The 21,458-nt window shown below is 31.9% G+C and overlaps 2 protein-coding genes across 2 annotated transcripts; one reads left to right on the plus strand and one right to left on the minus strand.

Annotated features, from left to right (window-relative positions):
• Nucleotides 1-2,619: 2,619 nt before the first annotated feature.
• LOC110992457 lies at nucleotides 2,620-4,130 on the plus strand. The gene is made up of 2 exons (XM_022258285.2): nucleotides 2,620-3,008; nucleotides 3,079-4,130. Exons 1-2 carry the CDS (start codon nucleotides 2,999-3,001, stop codon nucleotides 3,540-3,542), a joined length of 474 nt encoding a protein of 157 aa, XP_022113977.1. The 5' UTR covers nucleotides 2,620-2,998; the 3' UTR covers nucleotides 3,543-4,130.
• A 2,245-nt stretch (nucleotides 4,131-6,375) lies between these two features.
• LOC110992454 (glycoprotein 3-alpha-L-fucosyltransferase A) lies at nucleotides 6,376-21,111 on the minus strand. The gene is made up of 8 exons (XM_022258282.2): nucleotides 20,879-21,111; nucleotides 12,846-13,069; nucleotides 11,675-11,820; nucleotides 10,324-10,564; nucleotides 9,323-9,520; nucleotides 8,871-9,103; nucleotides 8,020-8,191; nucleotides 6,376-7,952 (listed from the first exon to the last, which is right to left on the minus strand). Exons 2-8 carry the CDS (start codon nucleotides 13,008-13,010, stop codon nucleotides 7,776-7,778), a joined length of 1,332 nt encoding a protein of 443 aa, XP_022113974.2. The 5' UTR covers nucleotides 13,011-13,069; nucleotides 20,879-21,111; the 3' UTR covers nucleotides 6,376-7,775.
• Nucleotides 21,112-21,458: the final 347 nt, after the last annotated feature.

The following is a 21,458-nucleotide window of genomic DNA, read 5'->3' on the forward strand; positions in this document are numbered from 1 at the left end:
TTTTTAAATTTAATAAATAAAGTTCTTTTGACAAATGACATACCGTCATCTTGGCGAAGTCAAATAGTGCTGCCATTTTTAAAACCGTCTAAGATTCGATCTGATATTAAATCATACCGTCCTATAGTCTTGTCATCGGTGATAACAAAAGTTGTTGAACATTTAATTAAAAATCGGCTTGAATGGTATATAGAAAATAATAAATATCTGTCACCAACTCAGTTTGGATTTCGAAAAGGTAAAAGTGTGTGTGACAATTTAGGCATATTAGTCACGGACATTCGTAATGCTTTCTCAAATAAAAAGTCAGTAGTCGCAGCTTTCTTGGATATTAATTCGGCTTATGATAATGTTTTGTTACATATTCTAAAAAGTAAATTAGATAAATTAAAGGTTCCTTATTTTTTAAATAATTTCATTGTAAATCTTCTATCAGAGAGGAAAATTATTTTAGATGTTGGCGGCCCTTACATGCCTAGTAGGCTGGTATGGAAGGGTTTGCCACAAGGGTCTGTGCTGAGTCCTTTATTGTACAATATTTATACACATGACCTAGAAAACTCTATCGGAGATTCAGTTAGTATATTACAATATGCCGATGACTTGGTTATTTATGCCTCTGATAAGTCTGTAAGTAATGCTGAACAACGTGTCTCGTCCTCTTTATCTTTCCTAAAATCTTGGATGGATGCAAATGGCCTAGATCTGTCTCCCTCAAAAAGTACCGTCGTACTTTTCACTAAATCCAGAAATCCTCCCTCACCAACTATAAGATATGATTGCGATAATATATTACCCGTCAATAATCAAGTAAAGTTCTTAGGAGCTATACTTGATTCTAAACTAACAGGTCAACCACACTGCGAATTTGTGGTTGGTAAATGTGAGCGACACTTGAATATGCTGAGATGTCTCAGTGGAGTTTGGTGGGGTGCTCACCCGGCCACATTGAGGTTGGTGTATAATGCTGTCATTAGAAGCGTTCTTGATTTTGGGACCTTTTTCTTAGATCCAGGTAATGTAGCAGGCTTTAAAAAACTAGATCTCATACAGTCTAGGGCTTTGAGGATTGTTTCTGGTGCTATGAAATCGAGCCCGGTTAATGCTCTGCAAATAGAATGTTGTGACCCTCCATTAAACTTAAGGCGTCAATATCTGTCAGATAGATTCATTTTTAGAACTGCCCAGTTCCATAATCATCCCCTCATTTCCAAACTGGAATCTCTTTCTCAAAAATTACCCTCTTCACATAAACCTTTACCTTGTCTATTAAAAAGCTTTCTGAAATTTAAACAATTACAAGCCCCAACTCATTCCTTTTATATCCTTCCCCTATTTAGCTCTTCTTATGATTCTCTACTTCTTTCTCCTGAGATATGCTTTTCTATTGGCATTGAAAAATCTGATTTTAATGCTAATGCAAACTTTAATTCCAATGTCAATATGAAATGGCCTAACTGGCATCAAATGTATACAGATGCTTCTAAACACTCCAATGGGTGTGTTGGTGTTGGAGTGTACCACAAACAGTACAACATAGTTCAGAAAATTAAATTACCTCCAGAATCATCGGTCTTTACCGGTGAATGTTTTGGACTACTAAAAGCTCTTGAATATGTGCTGTGTTTCAAACTCAAAAAAACCGTTGTATTTACCGATTCCTTAAGTGCATTACAGAGCTTAGCAAAATTTTCACTTAAACTAAACCCATTCTTTCATGTTATATTTGAATGTAGGAGAAAGCTGTTGCAATGCCAATTACACAACTATTTAGTATCATTTTGTTGGATACCTAGTCACTGTGGTATCTCTGGAAATGTGAAAGCTGACAGTTTGGCTAGCAGTGCTACTGTGACCGGTGACGTATACCTGTACAAGAATTTTGGCCATGATCTTGCTGCTTTGCCCGGCATATATCTCCACAATTCGTGGAATATGTGTTGGGAAAAGAACGGCCGGATTAAGGGTCGTTTCTTGTATGCTATACAGTCTTCCGTTCCCAGGAAGCCGTGGTTTGCCAAATTGTCGCTTGGTAAAACTGCCACTTCTACTATAATCCGTATGCGTCTGGGACATAACAGCCTTCCAGTTCATTTGCACAAACTCGGTATCGTAACTAGTACCGCCTGTGAGTGTGGCGAGAGCTATTCTGACTTGAATCATGTTTTCTTTTCTTGTCCTAAGTATGACCATTCTTCCTTATATACTTCTTTAGTTTCTCTGTCCGTTCCCCTTCCTACCAATATTTATTTACTTCTTCGAGATTTAAATCCCCTTGTATATAGTATTATAAGTATGTTTATTGTAAATAATAACATTAAACTATAATTTTGATTTTTTTCCATTATTAATTATTCTGATTATTTGTAAATTTATGCGCTTTCAATTATTTATGTTATGTCGCGATTGGTTTCCTTAGTTTTTTCATTATGCATAAACTGTAAATAATTAAAACAACGAATTATAAAAATCCCATACTTGACGCTGGCTAATGCACAAACAGTGTTAGAGCCAAAGGAAAAAAAAAAAAAAAAAAAAAAAAAAAAATGTACTAGACCAGGTCTAGTACATTTTACTTGCTAATTGCTATATATTAGTTATATGCTTGGAGCTTTAGTTCATAGTAGTTGGACGTGTAAAGTATATACATTTATAACTTAAATGCTAAACGAACGAAAACGATGTCGATTATAGTTTAACGAGGACTGAGATTTTCTAACACTATACAAACATTTATTAACCCATAAAAATATCATACGACACAATTGTGTAGATAGTTCGAGTCGTTTATTTCCTTTTGTCTTGAAATAATTCTAATAAGTTATCTGTGTGTTTAAGTTACTCTATTATTCTAGTACATACTATATAGCAAGTAGATCACAGAGACAGATCAGCTGATACTTTTTAAAATAAAAACAAAAAGAAGCGTAGTAAAAATCATCCATAATCGAATATAGACCATTACTTGAATAAAACAAGTAATAGAAGAATCCGGGCCATGTCTTTAGGTAAGTAAACAATGTCGTGGAGTTTTATAATTGTTTTGGCAGTGTTAGGTATAAACGAATCTGCTTTCAGATAAGATCTACAGTGAGGAAACTGTGAACGATCTATTGGACCGGCTCACTTTAAGGCAGTTGCATTTAATGGAAGAAAAAATGTGTCGAGAATTAAACATAGAATCTAACATAAACAATGGTTGCTTCAATTTAGCTAAGTCACGATACATTATGGGCCAGACAGCAGTTAGTAAAGAGAGACTACCCACAGAGGCTAGCTCAGAATTCTCAGCTTTAACAAGGTGTGAGACTATAGAAGAAGATGGTGAGATGAAACTTAAAATTGTTGAAAATGATTTGAATACTGTAAACCCAATGCACTGGTTTGGCGTATTAGTGCCTCAGAATCTTCATAAAGCCAAAATCATCTTTCAAAATGCACTTAACTTTATAGTGGAATGTGCCAACATACAAATACAAATACAGGAAAATTTAAATAATATTGATGCGTTGAAACAGTACAAAGTGATGCTAAACCCATGAAGTTTTAAACACAATTTCTACATAAAAAATATTCAATATAAATATACAATATAATTTAAATTAATTACTTAACTGATAACCAGCCATCCTTATCCAATGAATCTAGTAACTCTAGACTAATGTTTTCTGTACTCAATAAATTTCTAGTATGTTATTGATCATTGTATGTATTATAACAATCATGTTATAGGGCTTTTATAGATGAAAGAAACTCTTAATGTCTGCCTGCCTCTCAGGTACTGCCCCGCTGCCTGTTGACACTCATATCATAGAACAACTTCTGCAAACCGAAGCCTCAGGTGTAGTTTAAAAAAAGTTGTTGACTTATTACTTATGTACATGGCAATTTATCCTAGGAGTGCATTAAAGACAAAGTAATAGATTGACCCACATTGATCATGTAAAAATAGATACTATATTGAATATTCTGGCTATAATGTGATGGCACCACAGAAAAGCAGAAATCCTTGAAAGCATTTAATCTAATATAAAATTCAAGATTTAAATATTGTGAATATTTGCTAAAACTTATTTTGTAAATTTCATGTTTTCGATCCTTTTCCAATATATTTGATAGCATTTATTACTGTAAGTTTTAAAGTTAGTATATATACTTAAATTAAAATTTTAAAATATCCCTAATAACAGTGTGCCTTTCGGCAAAGGCCTCCTCCAATTCTTTCCACTGTGTTCTGTCCAAGGCGACTCTCCTCCAGTTTGGACCTGCTGTCAGTTTTAGTTCGTCTACCCATCGGCTGTATTAACGTCCTCTACTTCTTTTGCCGTTACGTGGATAACAGTGTGTGACACTGTTGCTCCATTTGTTCTTTGAAGAAGAAGAACGCATCAAATGTCCTGTCCACCTCCATTTTTGTTGGTCTATTCTGATCAGTATGTCGGTTAGTTTTGTCTTACGCCGTATGTCAGTATTTCGAATTTTATCTTTCCTTTTGATGCCGAGCATACTTCTTTCAACTGCATGCTGGAATGTTGTCAGTTTTTTCCTATGTAACTGTGTAAGGGACCAAGTCTCACATCCGTATGTAACACAGAGACGTATATTGAATACTTTGTTCTGTAGATCTATATTCATAGCTTTGCTCTTCATTATTTCTTTCATTGCCCAGTATTTTCTCCAGCCATTAGCAATTATTTTGTCTATTTCTTTAGACATTTGGTCTTCGTGAGAGATTATTTGCCCTAAGTAAATATATTCTTCTACATACTCTAATATCTATCCATTCACTTTGATTTCTGTCTTGATAGAGGTAGTCATCCTTAGCATTTCAATCAAAACCTGCAATTTTTTTGAAAAAAAAAAAATAGTTGTGTTTAGCTATAATCAATATCACACGCTACTAGAGGGTGCTATATATAATTACTAGCAACAAGTTCTCTAATATGGGAACGGGCAATGAGGATTGGCATAACCATAGTCGAGACGGGTTGAGAATGTTTATACATATATTAATTTGTCCTGACATTATTTATTTATCATTACGGTAACTTTTGTAAACCTTAAAAATTTTAAAAGCTATCAAAAATCTATTAAAGCTTTATGTTATAATATTGAATTGCCAATTAAAGAATTTCAGGCCACAACAGAAAAAAAATTAATAAATTATTATCTTTCACTTCATTTAATGTATGAAAATTACACTATTAAGATGCGCGACGTACAAGATAGTTTGGTAAAGTATAATGCCATTCATAAATCCGAAAGATTAGCTTTTTAGTTTGTTTTATTAATATTTTTTTGTATTATTTTAGATGAAGGTTCGAAGTTTTTAAAGATATGCATAGTTATGCACTTCTACCTCCCATCATATTTTTTTTTGTTTTTTTCCTACCTAGGGTTCGGTTGTTAGTGATAAGTTTTGTATAAATGTAATGAGGTGTGAATATATAATTAAAAAATTATGTGAACATATTATTAGAAAATTATGTGACCCAATAGATTTGCTATTTCAACCCAAGGTCTCAAATTTAACAAAGTAAAATTTCCATTTAATGAAAGTTAATATTGAGCAGTGAATGTACGATGTAAGCACCATACCATGCCATACCTATAGATTTGCGAAGCTACCGCACAGTTTGCATGTTAGTCGCTAATTCGCTATTCAAAGATAAACTCAAGGGAAACTCGCCTACGTAAAAGGTACGCTACGGGTCTACAAAAGATTTTAAAAGCCAAATCTCGCGGAGATTTTCTAAATTTCAATTAATTTGGTAAACATTATTTTGATACAGCTTGTGATATCATACCACGAGACAAACGGCTTGACCATAGCATTCATTTATTTACTTTGGCTGTGGTGACTATGAATGTATAAGTAAAAGGTGGTGTGAGCTAAAAAATTAAAAGTAACCTGAATAATGTACAACATGTTATAATATTGAAATTTTACATGACGAAATTGTATTCAATGTAAAATATTCGTAAGGTGCGTATCCATTTGAGGCAGACTCGGGGCGAGGCAGCCGCTCGATCCGAGGCCGCACAAGTGGAGACGCTGCCTTAACTTGAGGCACGCCGCGCCATGAGGCAAATTCGTTGCCGCGAGCCTATGGCCTATGCCTCGGAGTGAGCAGCCTTGGTTTGCTTCAAGTCGAGGCTGCTCTAATGGATACGCACCTTTAAATATTACTAAGGACATTATTATTATATATATATAATTTTAGACTTGTAAATAAAAACAAATTTATGAAAATTTCTTTAATGGTTTATTTTACATCTAGAATAATTTACACTTAATGTAATAAAACAAGGAACATTAATAACCTTTCTATAAAATTACACTATAAATAAGTACATAAGTTACAAAAATGCAAATGATATAAAATTGTATCATGTAAATTGTGCTAAACTTAAATAATAAAGAATTTCTACAAAATTTTGTGCTCAATTTAAATTGAAGCCAGGACTAGACAAATTGAGCTTAATAACATTTTAATTAACTTAAGGAATGTTTAAGAACATTGATATAAAATACGATTAACATGTTAGCTAGGTACATAAGTAAAAGTAATCCTTATTTCAAATAGAAAGAAGTACCTGTCAGCTTTTGTACAGTGAACGAGTCTGAAAAAAAATTGGGCCAAACCTAAACAATTTTACATTATAATCATTAAAGTGGAATGTAATTAAATGGTCGATAGCCTCATTTGTTTTTCCTATGAACTTTTATCATTAAAATTCATTGTTTGCTTTAAAAGGTGATTTTATTATTAATTAATGCTTATTAGTGATTATCAAAATGGGTTATATTTTTCTATGGGCTTCAAACCAGGTATATATTAAAATAATTAATAATAAAAATGTAAACATAAACATATACAAACTTACATGTAAAAAAGTAGCAAACTTTAAAACATTTGTAAAAGATAGTAATTAATGCATTTGGCATTAAGTGTATTTCACTGTAAATTTGATGTTACGTAGACTTTTGATATTAATTATTAAATTTGTGAGCAACAGACATGAAACATTACTACAATAGACATTATCAAACAAAAACAATAAATATCTCCTGTAATATGTCATGGTAAATTAAAATTATATCACTCATATGATATTTTTCATATTAACTAACGAGCCGTTCAAACGACTTTACTCATAAAAAATAATAACAATTAAAGAAGTAACAAAAGAGGTTGCCTGTTTTGAAGTACTTACTATAATTTTAATAATATAACATAACACAATTAATATTAATTAACAGTGATGTATTAAATATATATTAATAACATAATATAATTTTAAATTTACTATATTGTAGTTTGGTCTGAAACCATTTTGTACGTTCATTAGAACCTTTCACATTAATAATTTGTTAAGTACAATGTTTACTATATTTTATTCAGACATTTATGCGCACATTAACATTGATCACTAATTCTTAAATTGCACTTCAAAATAATTTGAATTAGTTTTACTTCATATATTTCTATGTTAATGGACGAGGATCCTACTACACATTCATTTTGGGAATAACTATAATTCCTCTGGGAAACACATTCTTTATCAAAGAAATTTTCAGTCGGCCATATTTTTGAACCACCATATACATATAACACAAGCAAAGCACATTCATCAACGACTACTACTTTCTCCACGAATTATGTTTAACTTTCTTAACTGTGTAAATTAAAATGCGCCAGCGCTATGAAAGATACGCGGAGAAGGTGTATTTAAGTAGGTTACGTTATTTTTAATTCGAGGGTAGTCCCAACCTAGACTTTATCGTGCGAGTCGCGCACCGTCGACCGCCAATCGCCACGCGTGCAAGTTGCGTCTCGCCACCACGCCTGAACATCAGTGTAATGGGCGTTTCGCTGCCTGCGTGCGTTAGCGTGAACCATTGCGCATACACGACAAAAGAAGTATGTGTTTATGAATTCACCAGTGCCCTGAAAGAAGAACTTTATGAATTCAAAGGCTCAGAAGAGGTAGAAGGTGCTAATTATACAAATTTACCTTCCACTTAAAGTAGGAGTTGTAAAGCGTATCATCCTCGTCGAGTCGGCGTAGATACGTTGCCAACTCCTCTGGGTTGGCAAACTCTTCTACATGAATGTACGAGTTGTGCGGCGCTACTGCTGCGTATTCATCGGGTCGAGCACCCATAACTATTGGAAGCACGTCATGTCTGCAAATTTAAATAAACTGAGCTAAAGAGTAAGGACAATCGCACACGTTGCATCTTACAGATAATAATATCTCCAAAAAATATATATTCAGGTAACGTTAATGCCGGTATTAAACTCTTTCTATACTGTTTTGATTAATAATAATTATTCATACTTTCACGGTATCCTAAATAAAGACATAGCCATAAAGATCTAGCCCGGATTTATATATATATTTTTTTTCAATGAAAACTAGCAGCCTGCCAATTGACTTTATTTCTTCTCTTCTATCTTTACTAAGGAATTTGATTGGAATGAAAGCCCAATGGAACTAGCTATTTTTATCAGCGTTAAGTATATACTGGAATAACACAGCGTGTGTTAAGAGGCCATTAGTAAAATATACAGACATGAATTAACAACATGTTTAGGCTAACAATACTGTTTGTTGAGATTTAAATTATGTGGGGATTATTCTCCTCGACACCTTTTACAGTGAATTATAGTAAAAGATGAAAGCGGAAATATACAGCTACAATGTTGATGGTACATTTAACTATATTAAAAAAAACCTCTTTGAGATTGATTTTGTTTGAAAGCTATCTTTAAATCATCAAAATTAACTTTATTTTATATATATAATAACGGTAAAAACGATGGGGCATCATCATTTCACAATATTTTTTATATGTAACTTACTGCAATCCGTTCACAAAGAATTTCTCGGTGACGTAGTCCCGACAATTAGAGTTCTCAAAAGCGAGGTAGAATTTATACTCTTTATCCAACATCTCCAGGCAATTTGGGTCTGTTCGGGGGCAATGATGAGGCCCACAAGCTCCATATATATCCACTGGAATGTATTTAGACAGTTGCCTTGCGTATTGCAGCCGACGGTTGCGCGCGTGGCAGTTTGAGACAAACCACGCCACCTGTGACAAACGCCACGTTTACTTATAGCTTAAAAAACACACTTGTAAGAATTACGTGAAACATATTTTTAAGAAGAACAAACCTATGTCAAATCAAACCTTACAATAACATGATAAAATAATTATCAAAAGCGTAAGTAATATACATACTAGTATGTAATTGTTCTTATATAGATTGAACCCTCATGAGGACCATTAATAAATCTTGTCATAGCTAACCTTTTTAGTCTTGTTAGCCGCGTAATTCCGCTCTAATTCTTTCTCGGTGACAATAGGGTCATGGTAGACCCACTTTTCATAGGGAGCTACGATGTCGGAATCTCGCCGGTACGTAGCTGTCCAGTTAAATACATCGATGGACGTTGGCCGTAGTGACGCGGTGTGGTAGGGACATTCTAGATAGTATAGAATCCATATCTGAAAACAAGAAGTAGTTGATTAATATAATGTCGAGGAAAAAAAATTAAGTGACTACAATCATTACGAAAATTTAAATCCCCGTCACCCTGAAGAATTAAGAACACTTATTAATGTTAGTTATTAAGTATCTATATTTAGCAGATGATTTAAAAAAATTGTAACAGTTGAGATGAATTATGAAATCAACTCCAACTAAGCTGAAAAAACAAAACCCAAATAATTCTGAGACAAATTTTTCGATCTATGACTAGCTAATAATGCTGGTGAAGTAAAACATAGACTATGTTGTATTTCACCGATATATCATTATAAATTAACTGTCTGTATATAGAGAATGTTTTTGGTTATGTTTAGCGAAGTCGTTGAATGCAAATGTGACTGAATGACTACGTATTTTTTTTTAAGTTTGATGCAGTGCAGCTTAGGAATCCAAACTGTGCAGATCAAAATTTAAACGTTATCAAACTGGTAGAAATAGTGATAAAACTGTGATTAGATAGTACGATTATTGTTTGGTAATCTTATTTCATTAAAATCAGTTCATAAGTCCTCGAAAAATCGATAGATTAAATTAAGTTGAAAGGATTAATTGATTGATAATAAGGCGAAAAATTAAGATAACATTGAAAGTTTTAGTAATAATGAGATTTATGTATGTTCAAATTTACAAAGCATCTGCATAACTTAGACCTTAATATGTTAGCTATACACTACAGCTTAACGTTTCTTAGAAGCATACTACAGTTGAAAAAACCTCCACTATTATTTATGTCACAGGGCTAAGTAAAAGAAAACCTTACTTGATGTGATGGGCGCTTGATATTATACGGCGTATGATGATCCTTAAACAAGATGGCATCCGCGGTAGCTGCTTCCCTGGAGTCTGCGGTTAAGGTGCATCTGTCCACTGGGCATTTGTTCCTGATAAACTCCGTTCGACCTCCCGAAACACCCCATGTACCTAAACCGTTTGCTAGCAATATCTTCTTCATAGGTACGTCTTCGTCTTTTGGCAACGTATACATAAGCTGTTCGACGATCCTGAAATATATGTTATATATGCCTTTATGATGCAGGCGAAAATATGCTATCAATTCGACTATAACTGAATCGAGGTTAATCAGGTTGGCCATGAAATACACGAGTCACGTACATGTTATAAAATTGTGATATACGTAATTTTACGGTAATTATATTTACTTTTAAAGAAATTTATTGAATTGATCTATTGATATAACGGGTTTTTTTTCAATACCATTAAATTTCCATGAGATTTTTTTTAATTCAATTTGTTTTTAGTATATTGGTGACATAAATTAGGTGATAGCGAGAAAATGTGTGCCATTTTTATTCCTCGAATGTTACATTTTTGGAAACCATGCTTTTCTTTTACGCAGAATTCAATAAAACGATATAAATTTTTATAGAGGCAATAACGTGCAAAATAATTACAAATTCATGTAATCGTAACCGTACGCTTGTTATACAGTCGGATAAGCATTTTTATATGCGATAGTTTCTAAAACCACCCGTTAATTACAAGGCGTAACAAAGACTTAAGATTTCATTGTCCTTAAAGTGGTTTATTTAAGTTTTAAACATTTTTATTTGTCTTATAAATTGTATGTTTTATTTATCTACTACTTCACCTAAGAAAAGTTTAATTTCAGAAGAAGGTCGAAAAACAGTATAAATAATTTGTTTTAAATCTTAATTGTCATCCTTCCAAGGTTAGCCCATCGTGCAAACAATAGGCTTGCTCTGTTTTGAGCGTCTTACATTGTTATAAAGAAGTCATGCCTATTATTTAATTTTAAAAATAGGTACACGAAAACATATATAAACCTATCTGAATAGAATCTTTAATCCTATTTTTTTTAACGGCAGTCTTAACCGACTGTCACCTCTCTCTCTCTTACCTAAGTTGTAAAATGATCTACCCACTTTTCAATTATTATTAAAAATTTGTTAAATTATTGATATCTGATATTACTGTATCTCGTGTTTTACTTCTGATGTCTGGGCCTATTCCGAAATATATATATATATACGATGGCATCTAATAATTTTATTAGATTAAATATATTCCACCGGTTATACGTGGAATCACATACAAACCTAGATTGTGACTTGAAATATGTTTTATAATACCTGTCTTCTCCAGGCAGGTCTTCCGGGAAAACCCTGGCCTGCTTATCATGACTTCTAGGTCGTTTCTCCCCCCCACTCATGTACCAAGGTCGCATTGAAGTATCATCTCCAACATTGTTCACCTCCTCGCTTTCCGTTATCGAGTTCTGAAAGGACGTCACGCTTTTTAATTAAAAGGACCTAGTCATGATGCGTGAACATTACAATGCTTAACGCTACCGACGTCATTGAGTCATGTTTCAATAAATTCAATTAATTTTCAGGACTTTCTTGTTACCCAAACGCAATGTTTGATTGGTTTTAAGGAATTCTATGACAGTTTAAAAAGATGCCATGGCAGAAAATATTTTTATCGCCATACTATATATTATATACATATTTTATACTTTTGGTTGATTTGAGTAAATAATTAAAATTGATATAAAATACTATCAATTTTAATTCTCTCTCTTCTGGCTCTTTGAGTTATTATGATTTGAAGAACTGTATGAAAATACAAATGCTATCACTATATATTTATCAGTTTATCAGATAGTAATGTGCTGTCAAAATTGATATCAAATTCGATATCTGATTTAAAAACTTAATATTTTGTGAGATTATATACATATAATATTTATTTATTTATTCAAGTTTACTACATCATACATAATACTGTCTACGGTGTATGCTACAAACTCTTTTATCTAAAATGTTTGACAAGTTATGTACCTAAACATAAATGTTCCAAAAAAATTAAAAGCACCATAAAATATAGACATCAAAATATCAGAAATTTTTGTCAAGCAGATTTAAATTCCCAAGCAAAACAAATTATCAGCAAAACAGCGGATTTGGGCAGGCACTTAACAATAATATATTATTAGGTAGTATTTATCTCTAGGCTTATTTGAAACAAATACCACAATTTTTTACATTGTATTACCAATTTTCAACTTGAATACGCCAATTTCTAAGTAAAATAATTACAAATATTAAGGAATCTGTAGAAGTTCCGATATTCAATCGAAACATTCCCGCTGTTGCATTGAATAAAGCACAGGCAATCCTTGATCTTCCATAAACTAAATCTTTATGTTACGTTATCACTCATCGTGAGTCGTATAATCTGTAAAAGTCTAACAAATCCGCATCTATGATTTTTAGTCTATAAAAGTAAAAAAAAAATTACATGAATGTAAACATCGTCCCGGGGCTGCGCAGTGGGTGGTGGTGAGGGCATCCGCGAGGCATGATAGGGTGGGGGGCGCGGCAGCAGCAGCAGTGCCAGCGCCGTTAACACAAACGGCGCGAGCAGAGCTACCCGCCGCAGCAACCGCGCCGTCCGCGACCACATGCCCCGCTCAGCGCACCCCGCCGAACCCTATTTTGCTGGCCATATTGCCGCTATGACATCTGAAACAACATCACCATTAGTATTGTCTTTTTTTAACATAACTTATACACATTTAAAGAAAAACACTTTTTTACGGATTATAGTTATGTATTATTGTATATTGGTCACCGTGACCACGCACGCTGTAAAGCACGCGAAACGTCGGTTTAAATTTAAAATTATAAACAAATAATTATAAGTTTAAATACAATAATACATAACTATAATCCGTAAAAAAGTGTTTTTCTTTAAACATCACCATTTGTTCATTTTACACTTCCATGATTTGGCAACGCATGGTACGTTATACTCGCGAGTTCCATCTTCGTGGCGCCATACTTGATATTTCTCATGTGCACAGCAGTGCTTCTTTCTTTCTTTCTAAAAAAATATACATAAAACGAGTCGGCGCCGGAGGGAAGACACTAAATTATTATTATTGCTATCTAAAACACTTCTGATACAAATATCAAATTAATATTAACATTCATTTTTTAAAATTCTTGATGCGAATATAATATTTACAACCTACGTTTAAAATTGAGAAATTTATGATACTGTTACGATTACTTAATATAAAACTGCTAAGTGTAGTTAGTAATAAGGTATATTTAAACTTTATCTTCTAACATATTCGACAGCAAAACATATAATTCATATTCGATTCCGATACGTATATATTTTGTAATTATGTGTTATTAAAAATGTGTCTCAATAATTTACCTTAAAAATAAAGTTAAGTACCACGGCTTCATTTAAATAATAAATTTGCACCTATAAATAAATTCATATATAATGTAAAATAAAGTAAACTTTATACATGGATAATTAAATAAATTTTGCGTTATTTCCAAACAAATTTTCTAGGAGGAATTGACTTGACGTGACAAACTTGAAAATGTTGTCAGTAATAAAAACTTCGTGTCTATCTATAGGTATTTAATGCGTAGATTGAATCCTTTTTAAATCATAAGGAAGTACGACCTTGAGCTATTTAATTAGCTGGCACGCCATTATCGTCTACAAAATTAAATGCTTTTGACCATACGATAACAAAAAATTAACAAGTAACCAATGTATGTATGACAAAAAAACCTAAACGCAATGACCAATCGTAATATTATAGGAAGAAACAACTATAAAAGACAAAAATTTTCGTACACTTCATAAACATAAGAAATAAAGTTTTTAAATAGACCGAGGTTATTGAACTTATAGACAAGTGTGTTAGCTTATCGGTAACCTGAAGGTGTTAATTTGATACCGTTTTCCAGTCAAACAAATGGTCGTGCTGAACTCGGTACATTTACTATTTTCTACTACTTTTTTCTAAAAAAACCGTTTTGCACAGCAGTATATCCCAGCCCGGTATAATACTACTACTACTAAAGCTGAAGGTTAAGCTGACAAAGTAACTCTTGTAAAATCCTAAAAAGAGGATTTTACAGAGAGTCAAAGGTTGATAAAATTTGTTGGCATTCAAGCTTTTCTCTCGAGTATTTCACACACACAATCCCAAGTAGTGATGTAAAAGATAAAATATTTATTTGCACGCATGTTATCCGCCAAAGACACCGTAAAATATTAGATGAATACGAAATTACTATTTATTTGTAGAACTTAAATCGAAATTATTTAGGTACATATCACATTATAATGAAAGATCAAGTTTCTGTACAGATTCAGAAAACTAATTATAATTTAATGGTGACAAACCACTAATGCACATTACAATCATTATTATAGAAAAGACTTCCAAACTAAGAATGAAAATGATCAGAACGATTTGTTTGCGTTTAAATACCTCGGTTTAATACTTGTTATTCGCATACCTGCTACGCTTACCAACAAATGGTAAACATTATTACTCAGAGTGCGTACGTACTATTAAATCAAATTTCCAGGTTTTACGAAACCTTTACAATTGCCCGAGTGGAAATGATACAGTAAACTGTTAGTTATATTATAGATTTAAAACTTTATGCGCAAGAACTGTGAAATAAAGCGAAAAATTAAAAAGTACTTTACATAAAAGTAATTTATATTTTCATTTATTAGCATTTAGATTGTCATTGTTAATTATCTACCTATAGAATTGTTAACGCGGTTCGCAACTGAATAAATAGAGCATTTGTGTAAATAAAATATCTAATTTATAACTTATATACGTAAATATGTTATGTAGGGTTTATGGAAAACTGAAAAAAACAATAAATTTAGATATAACACGTAGTACTCCGTATTCCGGTGCAATTAGTCTTGTCCTTTAGACCTATTTGTCGTTAATTATATGGTGTAGACGTGACTATTTAAACTTATACGAATTACATATCCATATGCTTTTTATACACGTAATGGTTTATAATACATATCTATATATAATCGTATACATGCTGGATTTAATTAAAGCTGAGTGAGAATATGCGCTATTTTTTATTTATACAATTTTGCCCATAGTAACAGTTCGAACATCAGCTGATAACTTTAACTATACTAATATAAATTCGCTTTAATCTTTGTATCGATGCAAAATTGTATACATCGAACACCCCGATAGACGACCTAATGTGCCCATGACAAACTCATTATAAATATCTATTGTTCTTGTGTGTAAACTACGTGACACGCCAACCACGATGCTATGCAACAAATCTTGTTTTCTGAAGTACATATTTCAATAACAGACACGTATATTTGATGTAAACATATTTTTTAATTGACATTTTCACGACAAAATAGAATTCGCTTTATGCATACTACGAGTTCGTGAAAGACGAGACTTTGTGAAAGACGTCAATTAAATACAATTCAATAATCAATTTGAAAGACGTGTTAATGAATGCTTTTCATATAATGGACAATAGGTGCAATTTCATATTCTACTCGTATTATATTTTTCTATTAACACGATGGTTTGTTTTTTTAATAAAACATTTGAAAAACAACAAAACGTGTAATTTATATTATTATATAAATTAAACATACCCACTATAATATTTTGATCAACTTGATAATACACAAGAACATAGGTTATTATTTTTTCTGTATACACAAAGTTGCCATTACCAGCAAGCTAAATATGTATAAAGAAACTTAGTATAACTCTTCCAAAGCGTCCATTACAATTAAATGTAAACACTCAAGCACAGTTAGTTTATTTTTTTAATATTTTTTCATATCTAACTTAGGTTACGATTCTAATATAAATTATTATTTGAATAATTGTATCCTGGTTTTAATACTATTAAAATAGATTATTTTAATTTTGAAATAAAATTGTACTTAATCTTATTGGATTCTAAGTTACATATAATGTTATGAATTCAAATCACACAGTTCTCAATACACGCATTGGGAATGTTTTATTTCGGATCAGTTGCTAAACGTATGATGTAAAACAAAGTGGATATAGTGATATTAATGTATTTTTTATGCTGCATTGCGTCATTGAATTGTGAGTCAAACAGCTGCAGCTATTTGACCCTTTTTTCTTTGAATTTCAGAGGAAAAAATAATTTAAAACACCCATCTATTTACGTTCTTACAGTTAAAAGGTGAGTATGTCATAAAATAACTTTATGTTAGCAAAAACTATAATATGGAACATATAAATACATACTTTTGTTACACTGTATAGATAGGTAATAATGGTTATGATTATCTCAGTGCACTTGTCATCTATAGTAAACGGTAATTTGTGTTTACAACATCCTTAATTGCAGCATTTTACGGCGTTAACACATTCATTTTATAGCTAGACCAACGTTTAATGCTCAGCGTTTTATGTGAATTAGCAGTTTTTAAGTACTGATGTTCCTGCTACGTGTCGGCGCTGCCTTTTTTGTGTATGCCAACTTTTTTATTCCACATTTATTTCCTACCAATACCAGAATTATAATTAATTCGATTTGTATAAAGACCATACCCACAGTATGACATATATATAAATCAATATATGTATCAATCCTTATAGATCCATGACTAATTTTTCAATCGAATTTCATTAGCTCACGAAAATTTAAATGTAAATTTAAAAATACAATTAATTGTGACTTAATTACCAGTGGTAACAGTAATAGTAAAATATCATTGTTTTGTAAAAAAGAATTAAAGTACAATTTGGCGTCAGATATTTATGGCGCCACATGAAGCTTGAAATGTATTAAATAACATCGGACTCAATTTACTGTTTCGTTATGAGAAATTTCTTCACCAATGCAAAGGTTGTTATAGTCTGCTTCGTACTTTTCAGTCATGAAATCCGATACGAGAAGCCTGTTACAAGTTGCACTCCTTACATTATCCTTTTAAACCCTATATTTGGTTTGTCCTTAAAGTGTATCGTTTATAATAATAATAATATAGCCTTTTATTCAGATCAACTTTTTAGGTGGTACAAATATATACATAGATTACATTAAACTAAGTATTAGAAGGTTAAGAAAAAAATTATTCTAATATAAATATTTGTATGTTTGTTTTTTTGCGGATCTGATTGCCAGTCGGCAAAGGACTCGTATCGTTTATTATATATTTTTTAATACTGAAGGAAAATTTAGTTCTTTGAAATTCATATGCGTTTTGCTACGACTCTAGGGCTCGTAAAATTAAGTCTTCGGAATATAAAAAAATGGTTTTGTTAAAAAGTCTAATTGTGGAATTTATATACAAAGTGTCATTACTTTAATATAATAAATTAAATATTTTGGTTGTAAACAATGAATATCAGTTATTACGAGTAATTTAGGTGAGGTTCATAAAAATGTATGTTATGGGATATTACTTCTTTTGTACACTGGAAAAAAAACTTGCGTGCTATGAAGTACTATGATTACATAGTACAAGGTAGACCGATACCATCTCTGATCCCGTGATCTATTTATGTTTGACCTTACATACCTAAACTATTATGCGGGTAAATTCTTTATATAAATAAATAAAAAATGTTGTATAAATATTATATTTTCATTCTGTCTACAATAAATATTTACGATGTACGTTCAGGTTCAGATAGCCTACTAGAAACATGATTTAGTTTTTCGAGTAAAATTTTATATATTATGTATTCATCCTCACCTTTTAGTAACTATGTCCCCGTCGCCTATATAGTATTTTCCTTAATTGTCGTTTGATATACACGTGGCACTCAATACTATAACATCATAATATTATCTATATTATCATACATATAAGCTATGTCGCGATAATATAGCAGATATAATAATATTATATATAGTCAATTGGTAATTTAAGTAAAAATTTGTTTGCGCAAATACATAAAAAGAAAGGTTTGACGCTTAGAGTCCAACTCATTCATATATAGAATATGAATCCATAAAGTTATAACTAATTTCTAAATTATGTAATTATGAATAAACGGTATCAATATGTTGCGTATTGTATGCTAGTAGGGATGATTATGAAATTTAAACAATAGTTATATACTTAAATTAGATATTTCCACGCTGCTCACATAGTAAAATGTCTAAAGTTAAATGCCTACTCTGGCTGGTACGAGGGACACTCCATACATGTCAGGGTCGTATTTCTTTTTGTCTCAGTTCAAACAAGGTGAACTACGTTAAGTTTTAGGTTACTTTTGATGTGCTACTTCTTCAGAATATAATGTCATTAAACCGCAAGATGTCCCTATTTCGTTACCTAGTCAAGAGTTTCTATTTAATATTGTGAGAATTTCGGGAGATTGAATCATATCCATTCTCCCTAAATTCTCAATCGAATAATTCTATGTATGAAAAAATTGTCCAGCGCTCTGTTGACGTAGATAGTTAACTCAACTCCATAGGAATTAAACGGAAACGCCATACGAACGATGATAAGTGTAATTAAAATCTATTTTGGTGATATCAGGAAAATATTATCAACGTATACTTGATAAAACTAGATCGATTTAAAAATGGCTCTGGTTTTGGCTTAACCACAGGCCAACGTGGCATCTACTTGATGCACATTTATTAAAATATTTTAATTTCTAAAACTACGAAAGACCATTAAAATATAGTTAACAAAATGCATAATTGAACACAATTAGCAATGCCAATTTACCTTAAGTTTGTATGAAACGAGTACTTATTAGGCGAAACTGACGAAGCCAAAGCCCAAACTCAGTCAGACTGGCCAGCAGTAGCACAAGATTGGCATAGGTGCAGTTGTGTTCATTCAGGGCGGTCAGTACGCCAGAAAAGTAAAAAGGCATATTATAATATCTATACATATAGAATAATTTCAAGTGTTCGTGCATGATTGGTATATTAACTTTAAGTGTCTAATACAAAATATTATTTATTGCATTGCCATTAATAACAGCGAGATAAGAATTACACATTTAATTTTTTATGATAACAGTGACAAATTAAATATATTTAATATCATACCGTATCGAAATGGATTTTTTTCAGTTACAGTAAAATGATTAAAATCGGTCTCAAAAGTCAAAAACACAGGTCATACAGTCGCACATGGTCATACAGGCGCGTATGACATAGTTGTTTAATTATGGGCACACATTTTTGGCACACATTTCACATTTACACATAAAAAAAATGATTTATTAACAATAGTAAATAAATAGTGAAGTAAAGGATGCGACGAACGACTGACGAGTTAGAAGTTAGATGTTTTTTTCATACCCAATTTTTTTTGTTTCTACATATTTTGGAAATATACGGGCATTATCCAGTTCCTTTCATTATCAAATTGTAATTTGTGTTTCAAGCTATCTAAGTAATATATTTTCCTGTTTTATGCATTATATAAAAAATATTAAACTGACAATAATAAAGATTTTTAATTACATTTTCATCCGTATCAATCAAGAAAAATATTCCTATATAATATATTTATTCTTATAGGAATTGAATCTATGACCTTCGAGTGCCCGTTCTCAATTAAACCATATTAAATAATTCCTAAGACAGTGACTAATATTTTTTGTTGAGTACGCTTATTATATATAGCAGGTACATGCACACTAAAAACTTTAGCAGTGCAGAATGTTATGGATTTTTACGTAGGTATAGCTTATAAAAAATATACGGGTATTCTAAGGTAATATTGGACTAGTTTTTAAATAAATGTTGGCGCAAACCATTATTGATTGTTAAATGCTTCTTACCAAAAGCTCTATAGTTAAACAGTTGTGTTGAAAATAATGAGAATTTTTGTTATTTATAATAATACACCGGGGCTATACTGTGTCCATTACAAATAATATTAATATATATATTATAATTTAATTGGTAAGTATACGTTTCTAATGCGGATATTAAATATTTAAATAAAAAGATATATTTATTATTATTATATTACCTATTTTAAAGGTTTATCGATTATGCGATGCTAGTTACGTTGCGTTACTCGCACGTACATAGTATATTTTATAGGTGTTTGCCATACTATGTAAACTACCTCGTCTGAGGCCTGGTCTACCTGGTACTATGATACAAATTAAAAAAAAACTTAAATAACTTCGGTTATTTGAAAGCCGGTTAAAATTGTGGCTGCTGTTGATCATACTGTCTAGATTTTATAAATAATTATCTTACAAATTTGATCGTATACGAGTTCTTGAATATTTAAAAAAATAGCCTAGCTTTATTAATGTATAATCAGCTGTGACAATACGATGGCAATTAGTTCCATGCTACCTATGTAGTTAGTATTTATCTTATAGAATGTTTCTGCATATCGATAGGTACATTTCCTTTACTGATAATTCTTTCGCCTTATTTTCAAAGGATTTAACATAGCAATATATTTTCATATATCGATGCCTATTGATGTAAAAATTTATTTGGAAATCAACTTACAAGAAACACGATCCGAAATATTGCTATACAGCTGAGAATCTTCGATGTTTACACTGGTGAAACGCACTGACCATCAATTTTTATTCAACGGGTGTGATACATTGGATTTTCGTCGATACCGCGTGTGGCGCGCGCTCTCTGCGTTCTACGGTGAAATATTGGCAGCACGAAAATTCGGCGCGGCTACGTGCGCGCGCATTACCTGCCCTCTGCCTTCCGTCGCAAGCCACACTGCATTGACGCTGTGACGTACGATGTAGTTCCATTACTTAGGTTCTTCCAACTGTATCACAGAAACGATAGATACGAGCAGGTACACGTAAAAAAATGGTAATACATATTGTATACGAGGATACCTTCAGCAATCGGCACCCAATGCGGTGTTACTATGAAGGGTTGAGGGATAATACCCCATCAAAGGTAGTGAATATATCCGAAGTTTTATAAACATGTTGAAATCTGGCTTTATCAAACAAATTAGACTGGTATTAAACCGTCATCCTTCTAAAATTGTACAAAATTAAAACTCATTACCTAAACACACCGGAGATAAATAATCAATAAACAATCAAACTTAAAA

The sequence above is a fragment of the Pieris rapae genome, chromosome 6, assembly GCF_905147795.1.
Source record: "Pieris rapae chromosome 6, ilPieRapa1.1, whole genome shotgun sequence".
NCBI lineage: Eukaryota > Metazoa > Arthropoda > Insecta > Lepidoptera > Pieridae > Pieris > Pieris rapae.